This window comes from Aedes aegypti, chromosome 2 (genome assembly GCF_002204515.2).
Source record: "Aedes aegypti strain LVP_AGWG chromosome 2, AaegL5.0 Primary Assembly, whole genome shotgun sequence".
NCBI classification, from domain to species: domain Eukaryota; kingdom Metazoa; phylum Arthropoda; class Insecta; order Diptera; family Culicidae; genus Aedes; species Aedes aegypti.
Genome location: NC_035108.1, coordinates 359,804,865 through 359,819,699, shown reverse-complemented (window position 1 = coordinate 359,819,699; position 14,835 = coordinate 359,804,865). Strand labels below are relative to the sequence as shown.

The 14,835-nt window shown below is 37.2% G+C and overlaps 1 protein-coding gene across 1 annotated transcript in view; it reads left to right on the top strand.

The window, feature by feature from the left end:
• Positions 1-14,835, top strand: part of LOC110676888 — an 81,845-nt gene that overhangs the window by 52,895 nt on the left and 14,115 nt on the right. The window contains exon 4 of the mRNA XM_021846444.1: positions 13,214-13,340. Within this exon, the coding sequence (XP_021702136.1) occupies positions 13,214-13,340 (127 nt within the window). The remainder of the gene's footprint in view (positions 1-13,213; positions 13,341-14,835) is intronic.

The window sequence follows — 14,835 nt, the reverse complement described above, 5'->3', positions numbered from 1 at the left end:
GCGTTTAACGTTATATGGAAATTTCAGGCGTAGATAACATAAATGGTCCCAGTTTGTGAAAATGGCATTCGCTAAGAAATTTGAGACCATAGTCTAGTTCTATGATAACTAGGATGTCAAAGACAATTGAACAACTATTCAAAACTACATCAAATAAGCGTTTCAAAAACGGTAAAATCGTATCAATTTTTAATATTCCTAAATAAAGCCTCAAATGTTCTCGATTCAAATGAAAACTGCTCTTACATGAAGTGTCATACTAATATTCTTTAGTTTTGCATTCGTTCTGCTTAACCGATTAACAGAAATTATGATACTTGGTTTAGTATGTGGTGGGTAACGCACTATCAAAGTTACCCGCATTATTAAAGATACCCCGTTTTACGGTATTAAAATTTATGTGATGTCAGATTGCCTGAAAGCTATTCTTGATTTTCCTAAATCTGTACTGACACTGAAGATAATTATGTTAGAATTAATAAGTCGTATTCTGTTTAGTTTGAGAACTTATGTTTATTGGTTTCCCTCGTCAAGCCTTTACAACTCGTTCTGGTACTGTAGCGATTTGTGTATCTTATCTTCTAATTCATTGAAGCCAATCCAGATACATTCCAGTGACCTTGTCAACACTGCTACCTATGCCTATGCATTGGTTTGTGTTAGTTTGTTGATCTACATTTGTAGTATTTACACATGGCGGGCCCAACATTGCATGCATGCAAACTGTAACACCAAAGTACCCTTTAAAGGGTAAAAAAGTACCCTCTTTGAGAGAAACTAGTTTAACTCATAAAAAGAGTAAAGGGCATTTACTCATTAAAGAGTAAACGGCTTGTACGTCAAATCAACGAGTAAATTTTACCCTCTATCCAAAATATTTTTTCACGAGAAACAGAGTAAATTTTACTCTTTTTTAAGATGAAAATATAATTTAATTTTTATATTACTTTTCGTAGGATAATCAACAATGAAATCTCGAGAATATAATACATTTTATTCAATATATTTATTACGATGTATTATTATTGCTCCAATGCAGGAGAAAGAGCTATCTGACTGAGTTGTTGATCTGGAAAATGGGGCCACTGCTACTAGAAGTTTCGGGAATGCGGAATGTACTCAGCAGCAAAATAATCCTGCAAAATATGATAGGATAATAAATAAAACATACAAAAAAGGCAATTTATGTACCTACTTTGAACCTTTCTGCATTTCTTCGAACTTATTGTATTTTTATGAGAACAAAACTGTGTATACTATAGTATTTAGGCTGCTGCATAAATCTACCGATTGTTGCCAAGGATTTTTTCACCCATTAAAGGGTAAATAAACGGAATATGTAAAAGGGCACTTAATACCCATTATTGGAAATTGTTAAATACCCATTATTTTGACAGCTGCATATATCGGCAAAAAATGGGCATTTTTTACTCCCATAAGGGTAATGCCGAGTTTACAGTGCAAGATCAGGGTGGGGATAACATTTTGATAATAGGAATGACGTTTGTCTGGGCAAACGTTATATGATTTGCCACGAACGCAATTTCCCCATGACAATCACGAATACCTCGCGAGTGATTTGTTTCGACTGGAAATCGTGTATATTTTAACAAATTATACCATGAAAAAAATAGGCTTTAAAGGAATGTTTGATGAAGGTTTTTTTTTCTGAACCCAATTTTGAATTTGAATCGAGTATAAATATTCATTTCCAGAGAAATGATTTGTTTTTCGTGAACAAGTTGCAAGAAATTTACCTACATTTAGGTGTTTTGTTCTGTAATTCATAAATTTCAATTACAAAATGTACCGATTTATCAACAAGTTGTAAGATTTTTGAGACTTGATTCGGATTCAATGACCCCATATTTAGTGAATAGCATGTATTTTAATTTTTGGAAACCTATGCTATGTTTGATAGCAGAAGGAACACTACAACAGCATTCAAGGTTGTGATTATTGGGTATTTCTTTCACTACTGGACTGCGAAGTGCGGCTTAATAAGTGCGCAATTGTCAATAAAAGTGCGGGATAACATCGAATCATGTAGGTGTCTTCAGAGCACTTAATCTTTGATTTGCGGAGAATAAGTCCCCAAAAGGCATCTACCCGATCGGATGCAATTGCGCACTTTAATTACCGTTTCCGTCTGCGATAGACCAGTGGTAACAGAAATGCGGAAAACACGGATTTAATAAATATGATCAAGCATTGCTGAATTCGTTCTCAATTGATTTCGAAGCATAATCTGAGCAAGCGAAGAAAAACATCGCATCTGTATTGGTCCATGATCGACAATGAGCCGCAAATTGTAACAAGTTTGATAAATAGCAGCTGCGAACTAGGCCCCAACAATCCTTGAACATCCTATTTAAATAGTGCCCCCTGGTTTGGAGCTTGTTTATAAGAGTTTTATTATGCACTGTTATCCCCCCATAAAAAAGAGTTGTGGACTCTCATGGTTTGATAAATTTTGTTTTTGTGATAAATTGTCTAAAAAACAAAATGACGTTGAAAATGTTAATAGTAATTGTCGGTCCTCCAAGAAACATCAAAATATCTTAGAAAAAAGGGGAACAATAATAAAAGCCTGCACATATTATAAAATTAAAAAAGTTTTTTGAGAACTTGTGAAAATGATGCAAACATAGGGTTTCGTTCTTCTTCGTTGTAGGCGCTATTATTCGTCGTATCAAACTTAAAATATTCCACTACTGCGGATATTCCAACTTAGGGGCGATCCATTAATTACGTAAGACAATTTTCAGGGTTTTTCATCCCCCCCTCCCCCCATGGTAAGATTTTTTGTATGAAAATTGAAAATAAATTGTATGGCGCGTAAGAAAAACCAAACCCCCCCTCCCCCCATAAACCCTTACATAATTAATGGACAGCCCCTTACCTGCAACACAGATTCATTTTCCAAGTGTAATTTTGTGCAAGCTGTTATAGTTCGTACACTTGTTCACCGAAAATGCAACAAAACTACTGTATTTCAATCATAAAGTTTGAGCTGAATTTTGATGGCAAACAATTACTTTTAAAGGAAATTAATATATTTCATTATGTTGAAGGAATGGAAGAAGATGCCCGTAGATTTATATATTCTAGAAAGACATGTTAGAATAGCGTTGACGTGTTGTATTTTGACCATTCACTATATCACAGTGAGTCGTAAGTTGTGAGACGGATCTGAAAACTGATTGCGACAGAAATGGAAACGATACCACGTACTGAGAATATGGCAAGACGCAATTTCATTGCATTATTTCCAAAAAGACGATCAAGATTTATTAAAATCTTATTGTACAATGTGAAAGCCGTTTTGTGAAAGAAATGTTTGGCTCCGGTTTGAATCAACATCATTCAGGTTGTCACTGATCAAAGCTTAATACGATGGATAGGGTAAAAAGGTGTAATACGCCCCCCCCCTTAAGGAAATACTGTCCTATCGCAGTAGCAAATGCATCACTCCTAAAGTTTTTTTTATGTCAAGATGTTCCTCATATAGTTGGTCATGCTCTGCACGCAACTTTCTCTTTCCATGTTGCTCCGAAAAAGTGTACGAGATGTTTTTTTGTAAATGGTTCCAATGTTAACGTTTCAAAACAACCCGGGCAATATGCCCCTCGCATAGAAAAAAGGTCCACAACGTTGTAGAAATGTTTCCAGGGAGAATTCCACCACTTGCTAAGCTTAAAAGGGTCCATTAGCGTTCGTCTTCCGGTAAAAGTTGTTGTAATAAAAACTATAACTTTACTTAAAGAATGGGCTTCATTCACCCTGAGGCTTGCTTATCAGAAGTAAAATTTTAAACCAAAAATCGGATTTCGATATTTTAAGAATCATTATTGATTGTTTATTCACATCAAAGAACATATGTACGCAACATCATGTTTTCGCGAATAGTTAAGATATGTTATCATATTATCGTGTAAAAGAAGCCTCAATCCCGTGAAAATGCAGAGGGGCATATTGCCCCGTTGGTGCGTATTACACCAAGTTACCCTACTAGCACATCACCCTATCGAAAAACAAAAGGTTTTCATGATTTTGGGTAAAAAATGAAGCTAACGGTAGGTAAAAAAACATTGCGGTCTACAGACTGGAACGCGTAAAAATTAATCAACTTCAAATTGATGTGTTTCTATTGAAAATGCATTGAATAAAAACCTGAAATGCTGCATTTGAAAGTTGAGTGTATATACAATGGTTGCTATGATGGTTTATTGTTTTGTTCTCCAGTTTTCAAAATGACGTCCCACTAATAGAAGTAACGTGTCAAAATTTTGCTCGTGCAGCAAGAGAATCCGACGTTCTCGCATGAAACTTAAGTGAAGGCGGATTTTAAGCAGCTTCCAGGACAAGAGTTTTATACTGCATCTGGAAAAGGAAAGCGCCGAAATTTTCAAAACCATCAAATTATCGAAATTCTTGAAAAAATATCTCGTCCGGCATGCCATATGCACGTGTGGTCTGAAAAGTATAATTTTCATCAATACAGGAACCGTCGGGATACATCAAGAGATCTACATCTAGGGGATGCTTCAAATATTACGTAACGCGAAATTTGCCAATTTTAGATCCCCTACCTCCCCCACGTAACAGCTTTTGCATGAAAAATTTAAATTTTTTGTATGGACTGTAACACTACGGAAGACCCCCTTCCTCCCCCTGTTGCGTTACGTAATATTTGAACCATCCCTAGGATTGCCTCTAAAAGCGACTGCCACCATTCCATAATATACCTTCTGCTGTTCTGGCTAGACTTAGTGAGCTGCCACTATGGGAAAAAGGCAGTCGAGTGGTACAATGCGATCAATATCTAACGGTTTTGGGTCTTTGTCTGATATTTTTCAACTTATAAATCCATGGATAACGAGCAGCAGTTTCAATCAAACTGGCGTTCGGTGGCGAATAAGGTCGATGAGACCACTCTGCATTTTTTTTTTTTGAAAGGGGTTAACCTGAAGGCACGGCAGTTCGGATTTAGCAAATAAAAATAATAAACGAACATATTTTCCATCTGATATATGAATTGAGCTATCAAAACAAAAAAGTTTTTGTATTATGAAATTTGACTGAAAGATACGATTTTTTTGTCGACCAATTTTTGCGCGTTCCAGTCTTTAGCTTTACTCATCCTATTGATTGAGTGCGTATAAAACAAATTCTTGGTTCTAGTACTGCATGTTTATTCCAAATATGTGTCTGGAATGTCTCGAAGCTGAGTCAATTGGCTTGTATAGCGTTTTTTTTACATATTCTTGTTTGGCGTGTTTCCAGTTTTTTTTTTAACTTATTCTGATTCTATGTCAGAAATTGAGCCATTACCCATAATTTCATAATTTTGCGTGCACTGAAACTATTTTTAAAACACGTTTGAAGTTGGTATGGAAATCACTTTTGAACCACCCCTCGGCAAATTTTACTACGGGACGAGCTGTCATAATGTAAATTGAAATGTCATTGAGTCTACAGATTGAAATCATAATTAATCATTTATATCTTAAAAATAAGGATATTGGAGTGCAATAAAATTGTGTTATGCTTAGAAAAATATGCTCTTTCGATCAAGCTACGAAAAACCGCGAATGTTTCATCGCTAAACAACCCAATTGCTAAATAAAGCAATTTAGCGTTTCATTTTGTAATCCTTGCTTTATTTTTTTCGCGGCGACATAGATGTGTACTTTAATGTATAGACGATTGGCAGTATAATATTCAATGCTTCGGAAATTAGTTCTCAAACTCTGTAATCCAGACATGAGAATGATTGTGTAAACCGGTCAATTTAAGGCACGCTTCCAGAAATGTTCGGCTGTTAATGGCAATTCACACCTTTGGGGCTATCTTCACTTTTTGCAAGAGACTACCGCTTATTACGGGTGTTATGTGCGGAAATGTCGCAAAAAAATGATCATTGCATTTTTCATGGTAATAAACGCATGCCGATATAACATCTATACACAATACACTTTTGGAAGAAGAACCCTTCAACAGTTTATCAACCATTTCCTAATTATCGAGTTTTCATTGTATAATTATCTTCAATGAATGAAACTAAATTTATGAAAATGAAAAGTAGCTATCAGATAATGCGAAATCGCAGGAATTGCAATAATTCAAATCGGATCATAGATCATTACAGTCTTTACGTGTAGATACGGAAATGATAAACATTTTATGCGATTTCTCATCGTTACAGGCTGTTTTTCTTAACGTTAATCTGTCATGAAAATCAAATGTCAAATGTCAGTGAATCTCATTTTAAATGGCTTTCAATATTTTTGAATTTCATCGCCATCTGAAAAAAAAACTAATTTGTGAGCCTAACCCTATCATTCTTATGTTCGATTACTGTAGTTGGCCAAGCAACTACAGTAATCGAACATAATTCTTCAAAACAAAATCTGCAACAGAAAATGTGAAAACCAATTTTCTCTTTTGACTTCAAATTTGATATTTGCGTTTCGAACGTACACAACAATAAGTTGTGAAAACCCCCTACTTGAAAGGATTCCCAACTGAAGATTTTCAATTAATTCTTCAAAAGCGTACGTTGTTTAACATTAACCCCAAGACATCGTCATTGCAAACGTCTGGTCACAGAAGCGGCTACAATGCCTTCTGGGAAAAAAAAAATTAATTCAAGTAGTTGCCCCGTCATACAAGGACACACTGGAGAAAGTACACGTATACTTAGCTATAATGAAACTGAGAGTCATGAAAAAGGGGAAACGAGACAGTTAAGAATGATGTACGGTTATTTATGAGAGGCAGCATAATGAAGATGAGCTGCAGTATAACTGAAACAAATTAATTCACGTGCCGTTCTCTATCTGGCTGAAGCAATCAATTAATGATACCATTAGGATTCAGGACTTTCCTCGAGAATGAAATATGATCTTGTGGTTGTTTTTCAGATTAGGCTTCTTAGAAACTAAGAAAATAACATATGATTCATACTGTAGTAGTAGCGTGCAAGTTCATGATAATTTAACTAGTTAAATTGTAGCAAAGCAATGATGTTATGAACGACTTCCTTAGTCGAGTGGTTAGAGTCCGCTACTAAGCAAAGCCATGCTGAAGGTGTCTGAGTTCGATTCCCGGTCGATCCAGGATCTTTTCGAAATTATTGAACATTTCCTTGACTTCCACGAACAGAAAGTATCATCGTGTACTTGTCAGACGATATACGAATGCGAAAATGGCAACTTTGGCAAAGAAATCTCTCAGTTAATAACTGTGGAAGTGCTCAATGAACACTACCCATGTAGCACGCGAAACATCTTCCAAAGAGATACTTTTCAAAAATGGTTTCAATCGCGTATCAATAAAAGCATATGTAACTTACCTGATTTTGTTTGTTTGCATATCAATTTCAAGGTTCATAATGTTTAATTACCGTTCCAATGAACATGCATTTCACTCCTTGTTTGATGTTCAACATTTTTGAAACGACAAGATTTGCTGCAAATGTCCCTTGCAATTAGCAATGAAGTCAAATTTATCAAGATGTTTTCAGCAACTTTTCAAACAAACTCTTGAAACTTCTCCCAAAATGCCGGTTTTAATGTTATGTTTCACATTACTTTCATTAAAAGCGTCCGCAACTTGCATTCAATTTTCGTTCTCATACCCACAACTCAAAAAGATTCATCATACTTAGTTGCGAGAAAGTTGCACTAAACTACGTGTATGATAGCTAGAAGTTTGTTTGTTTCAATCCAGTTGCAATATGGTTGAGTTGCACCTTAAGTATCATCTAACAACGAAACCATGGTCTAGCGACAGTTTGTTTGTTTAAAAGGTGTTCCTCATGTGTTGCGCGTAAGTTTTTGTGAAAAGTTTAGATTGTTTCAGGCATGGCCTAATTTCGCCGGTAATGGACTTGTATTCCGAAGGGTGCAGTCAAGTTATAAGCAACAAGCTTTGATTAATGGACCATGTGGTCGCTTTTATAGTGCATTGGCGAAGCAATTGTTCGAAGAGCTTGTGGAGTAGTGAGTAGAGGAGAAGATTGGTGATCTTAAGGTCGGGAGTTCGATTCTCGTTCATATTTTTGTTTTCATTTTTTTCTTTTAAGTATTTTCCAACAAATAAGCAATTTCGATTTTACTTGAATATGTTGCAAATAGACTCCGCCTCTTGCGATTTTTGCGTTGTTATTCAGTGCAATTGTAAGTCATATTTTCAACAATTGACAACTCTGATTAGTTTCAAGAGATAATTTTATTCTTGAGTTGCAACAAACTGTGCTGCTTGGGTAAGCTGAGAAACAGCCTCTGTCCCAGTGTGGACGTAACGCCAAAAAGAAGAAGGAGGAGAAACATATTGTCATTTTCGACCAATCATTTTTTTTTTCAAAAATGTCGAAATTGGTGGAACTCTAAGTATCGGCCAATCAAATAAAAAAGGGCCAATGACGTAGAATCGATCCAACATCATGGAGACGCATGGTAAATGGCACTGCACATACTACGGATTTCTATCTGTAGCTGACAAGTTCAATAACAACATATCAAGATTATTTTAAATACATTTTACGTATAGTGCATGAAACGATAGCAGTAATTATATTTGTTACCAGTTCTGCACTTTATAGATTACATTGCTATCGTGTGATGTTAATTATGTAATCCAATCAATTCAGCTCTGCAACAGAAACCAGCTTGTGCTACCCATAATCAATCAGCAATTTCCCCAGCTGAATTCATTTGTCAAGTTTCCAATTACACTTTTCTGGCATTGCCACATACCTACGTTAGAGATGGCTCGCTGTCGCTTCAGTAGTTCCACCGGAAACCTAACGAAAAATTGATGAGTAATCGACTGCCAACGGGCACCGCATGCTGATTGGTACCGGTTCTGTTGCTCCGCCTGACGGCACACTCCGGGACAATCCGGGTTTCCATCGGGACCTTTTCTCTTTCGGAAACATAAATTACGTGTCCCGTCAGCAGAAAAACTTGATTGTAAAACCGAGCTTTCGTAGCGCTTTGGTAAAAAACTTGTCTGAAATGGCTTCCTACCGCGGCGGTGGAAAGCTGCACGCAATGAAAATCCCCGGCGTGTTGCGATTCGACGGGTTCGATGCGAACGCCTAGCTGTCTGTTGCGAAACTTTTCGATACAGTTAATACCATTGGTGCCCAAACTTTCCGGATGCACGACACACCTTGTCGTCAAGTTGGGTGTCAAGTTTTTGGGATCTTCCAGAGAAAAAAGGGTATAGAGTTTTTTGTAGAACAAGGTTGTGATTTTGAATATTTCTGAAGTTTCAATACCGTTTTGACTCATATTTCGAACACTTAAGGCCAACAGTAACTTCAAATGCACCTGGTGGGTTTAAATTCGCTCATGTTAGTGAAAATCTTAATTTTGTCACAAAGTCTAACTGTTAGCTGTTAGGTGTGCCGACAAAAATGTTTATTTGAAATTGTTCAGTATTGTTTTTACGTAAAAGTATGGAACGCCATTTTGATTCAAATGCCGAACACTGTGTTCATTTTGTCTCATATTCCGAACACTTTGATTCAAATTCCGAACAGCACGAATAAATCGTATTCAAATGCATAATTTCACAAATAGATTCATCTGAGCTAGTTTTACTGACCTCGATCTAGAGAATCATCACTACTCCTGAGTAGAGTTACATATTTCTCAGGAGCACATAAATGTACTGACGAGCCTCCCACCAAACCGTCTCCGAGCTCATGGAAATCCTAGTGTGCTGCGCTAGCCGGAGGTTCACGAAAATTCTAAAAGCGCGCGCTAGGTGATGTGCTCTCGGGGAGACTCGTCTCATGCGCTGCTCGGCGCTACGGCTCGCCATCGGTATTCAAGTTGTGAAACAACCGCTTAGTAACGAAGAGCCTTTAAAACTATTTTCGCCTCATTATGCAGGTGTCTAGATGGTCTATATGATTTGGTCGAAGACTGACGATCCAAGAGTAACAATTTCGATCCTCGTTGATAACTTTTGTAACCACTTCAATTATTGCGCTGACTTTTAAACAGCACATGTGACGGAGCACATGAGACCACAGTGAGACACATGTCAAGAGAAATGAGGCGCACCAAAAATTGTCTCACAATGTACAGCGCGCCCGTGCGCTTGCAGGCCATGAGGCTCCTGCACCTACGACTACAGCATGTGTACAGTAACTCTACTCCTGAGATATAAACTATATTGGAAAATGATTAAATTGAATTGTAATTGGCTGCCATTTCCTGGTAATCTGATGATCAACGAAACATTTCAACCACATGGCCATACAAAAACCGAGTGTTCGGAATATGAGTCTGTTCGGAATTTGAGACAAAACGGTATTTATAACCATTTCGCACACTCTCTTCAAATGAATGTAAATATGAAAGTATTTCTAATGAAGAAAGATAAGAATGTAGGGTTTCGTTCTACTTCGTCGTAAACGCTATTAGGTATTCGTCGTATCACTACGGCGGATATTCCAACTTACCTGCAAATTAGATTTATTTTTAAAGTGTAATTTTGTAAAAGCTGTAATGGTTCGTACACTTGTACACCAATAATGCAATAAAATCTAATCGTTTGATTGGTAATAACAAAATACACACTTGGTTACCTATGTTTTTTGGGGCGAGATCAATAACCTACCTTGTGCATTAAAAAATGATTTTTAAATCAAAAAAAAAAAAAAAAAAATCTGGAGTAACCCCTTGAGGAATCCCCGGTTAAATTTCTGGAAGAATCCCTGGAGAAAATGCAGGATCCTATCGAGGGATTCCAGAGGACATCTCTGGAGGAATTCTTGAAAAATATTCTGAAACATCAAATACGCCTTTTGACTACGCAGTTTCTATTATTTCAACTGCTTTTATATAATAAAGGCTGCGTTAGCGTTAGCGTTAGCGTTAGCGTTAGCGTAGTTACGGTATACTTCGTAGATTGGATACTAGCAACATTCATGTTTCTTTTTAATAATCTCATCCTGACTACTTTCAAGAACAAGGCAGGGGAGTATACCTTGTTCAAATCATAAACAAGAATACTAAAAGCATGAATATCGCTATTCCCGGCCACGCCCATCTTTACCGTAACTTGGGATAGGGGAAGGAAATGTTGATGTAGCACTTACTTAATGAGAGGCCACCGACTCAGCGACACCCTCATAAGTGCTACGGAGTTGGAGGTTGGGGAAGGTATATTGTCAGGATTCGCCTAGAAAGCTGGCGATAGACCATAAATATTTGTTGTTTAAGCGTTTTCAAATTAATCTTTTGAATGCCGGCAATCAAAAGAGAAAACAATAGCTTATTTATAGTATAAATAGTATTTCGCGAAATGCTTGTCGATTGTGCAGTAATATTTTTGCTCAACAACCAGTAAAAAGCAAAACCGATCCCTCCAGGGTCATCGGATTGTGTAACGATACGCGTAAAAAAAAAAATCACGCCTATTGAAAAACTGTACTGTGCTCATTGAAAAACTGTACTGGGTGGTACTGTATTTTTAGATAATCGAAAAACGAAAGGAAGCGCGTTCGAACTAAACACCCTAGGACACAGTCGGTTTTTCTGCTCAAAATTATACGAAAAGCAGGATCGATCCCTCCAGGGTCATCGAACAGTTAAAAAGCATCCACAACCGATTGTTAGTTGCGTTACACCCGCCCGGACAGAATGCGCAATCTGAACATAATTATCAAACTCCGAAAATAACATTTTCCGTTCAAGAAACGATCAGAAGTTCCACGACGCGAACAAAAACGATCCGGAAGGCTCACAAAAGAAAAAGTATCATACTGGAACAAACTCACCGGATTGATTCTCTAAATTTATGTGCTGCATGTCACTTCCGGATGGTTCGGTGAACTTCGGGCGGCCAAAAACCAACAGTACTGAGGACACAAATCAAACAAATCACTTTTTCATTTTTCACTTTTCACTATTCCATTTCTGAATGTAAAAACGGTCCTGCTTGGGCTTCACGAAGCACTACCCAGCAAGACGCTCCAAAACAGAAGAAAAAAAATCTCCGGCGACGAAAACATGCGCGAAACTGTGAGCTAAATCTATTGGACGACGCAAAACCGAACTGTCCTGCTTGGGCTTCACGAAGCACTACCCAGCAAGACGCTCCAAAACAGGAAAAAACAAAATCTCCGGCGACTAAAACATGCGCGAAACTGTGAGCTAAATCTATCGGACGACGCAAAACCGAACTGTCCTGCTTGGGCTTCACGAAGCACTCGCTTTTATATAATAAAGGCTGCGTAGACAAAAAAAATATTTCATTAAAATATGCAATTAATTAAGTTTCAGCTCATCCCTGCAACAATTTCTGAAGGAATTTATTTAAAGATATTTTTGAAGCAATCCTTTGTAAAATTTCTGAAGAAATAGCTGTGGAGATTTTACTAGAGAAATCCCTGGATGAATCTCTGGAGAAACTCCTGTAGGAATCTCTGAAGGGCTTCTGGATGAATTTCTTGAAGAATTGCTGGAAAATCCTTGGTGGTATCCCATGAAAAATCACTGTAAAGATTTTGTTGGTGGAATTTGTAGAGGAATCCTTGGAAGAACCTCAGTAGAGATTTTTCTGGAGAAACCTCTGGAATAATTTTTGCAAAAATCCCAAGAGAAATACCAAGTTCAGGCAAAACTTCAAGTTATTTGTAGTTCGTCATCTAAATTTCAGCCAATTCGGACTACCAGAAGCTGAGATATACCACCCCAAACTTGGGCATTTTGCATGGAAAAACAGCATTTGGTTACTAACTTATGTCACTGACTGTATGCCTTGGTAACTATTGTGATTCTAGGAAGTATTCGGAAACATAAACCAAAAACACGGTAGTAGCTTACAATCCTCTCAGGGGTTCGTGAGCCACTGTTTGGGAACCTATGGTTAATGCACTGCGAACTCCCGCGCCACGGTTGAATAATTGACGGGTGATGAAATCACCTTTCAGGTAACGTGTCAGGAACCGATGATTGAACACCTGTTTCTCTGGCATTCATTCGAAGCGACTCAGCGGATTGTGGGTGAGCCTCTGAGCAGCACTGAGCACATACGTCACGTCCGCGGGTTCGGCCTTTTTGCCTTCGTTGCGGTTTCTTTCAGCTTATTGCGAACTGATATGAAAAATATTGCCGCTACCGATATCGTACCTATGTACAAAGCGTGAAGTTCAATTACTTCCCTGTGTTCTTTCCATCCTTTGCAGACGTGCACTCCCAGCATAATGGCATCGACAACGGGCAATTGGCTGGCGGATTTGACCCGGATTGAATACTTTGGCGGAGCTGAGATTACGGTCCCGATGGTATGTCAGAAGATTGTGGCAACCAATGGTAAGTGCTTGTGTGAGGTGAGGTTAATTGAAGAAATTTCTGAACTTAGTGATTGCTTTCGAAACGTTTACAATGTGATAGCAAGGCCACAGGTTTAGAAGTGGGGCACGTTGTGGGACCTATCATTTTTATGCAAACCTGGAGCCTGTGGACCAAGTTGCAACTTAAATATGAATCTTTTATTTGACGTCAAAAAAACCTATTATTCTTGTCCATTCTCGCAATGTTCTCGTTAGCAGCACATGATAGCCTCAACTTATCATTTTGCAACATATTTTTCACAGCTAATAACCGACCAACGAACTTGATGATTGTTGATTTCTATTGAAAAGTGAATGAAGAAACTTTTCAAAAGGTCGTGAGTGTTTTGTGCACTTTTTTATGGAAACGACGTGTCAAAATTTACATTTACATTTTTTACATTTGATTGAAAACAAATAATTATTTTTCCGTACTCTTTTTGTACGTGTGTTAATATTTACAGCGATGTCCTCTAAAGGAATATTCCCATCAATATCTCAAGAAATTCCTTTGAGAATTCTTTTTCATTTATTTTCTCTTGAATCCCTACTATATTTTTAAGGTATTTTGCTAAGCTCTTCTGCACTTTCTAGAGATTCCTCAAATAAATTTGTTCAAGGATCCCGCTGCAATTTTTTTTGAGAGCTATTGTTAGAATCCTGTAGAAACCTTTAAAGGACTTTCTTTAGGAATACAATCAGGAAATTCCCAAAATAAAAAATTATTCCTGTAACAGGAGCATTTTTTACTGCCAAAATATTTTTAGATTTTTCCGAACATTTGCACCAGAAATTTTTAGATTTTTCCTTCGAAGATGAATGGACAATGAACATCTCTAAGAGAATTACATATATTCATTTATAGAATCGAAAGGTTCCCCCTGGAAAAGATTCAGAAATTTCGTTTTAAGACAATTTTTGTCAATTATCTTGATTCAATAATTACTTAACCCATATTGGCGTGAGTGAAAGAAAAATCACACAAACTCTCACAGCTAAGCGAATAGTTAACGGAATTGAAGTTTTTTGTTCAGTATGCTCGTACACATTCTTGTGGCTAAAGAATCTTGGGAATGCTCCTGGGGCCGGAATCATTCCGGTGGATCATTGGGTCAGGTCGGGTGAATAGGGTGCTAAGCTTTTGTGCCCCTGGAAGTAGGCAAATTTATCAGACAGTTTCCGGTATCGGTCATAATGTTATCAAGGAATTTTAAGAAAAACGTATCATTGTGATCCTTTTGAGAAACGATTAAATTGGATAACCATGTGTCCTGCATTTGATTGATCCTTCAGCAATGATTTGGATTAAAATAGCAATAAAAAAATAGCGTTTAAGAATGTATATTTTAGTGCTAACTATTATAATTGTTTATTGCTCATCTACTGTTTTATTATACAACTGTTGATTGATTTTTTTATGGCTACACGGATAAAAATCTGATCCCCAAATCATGATTTACAAATCATGAAATTCA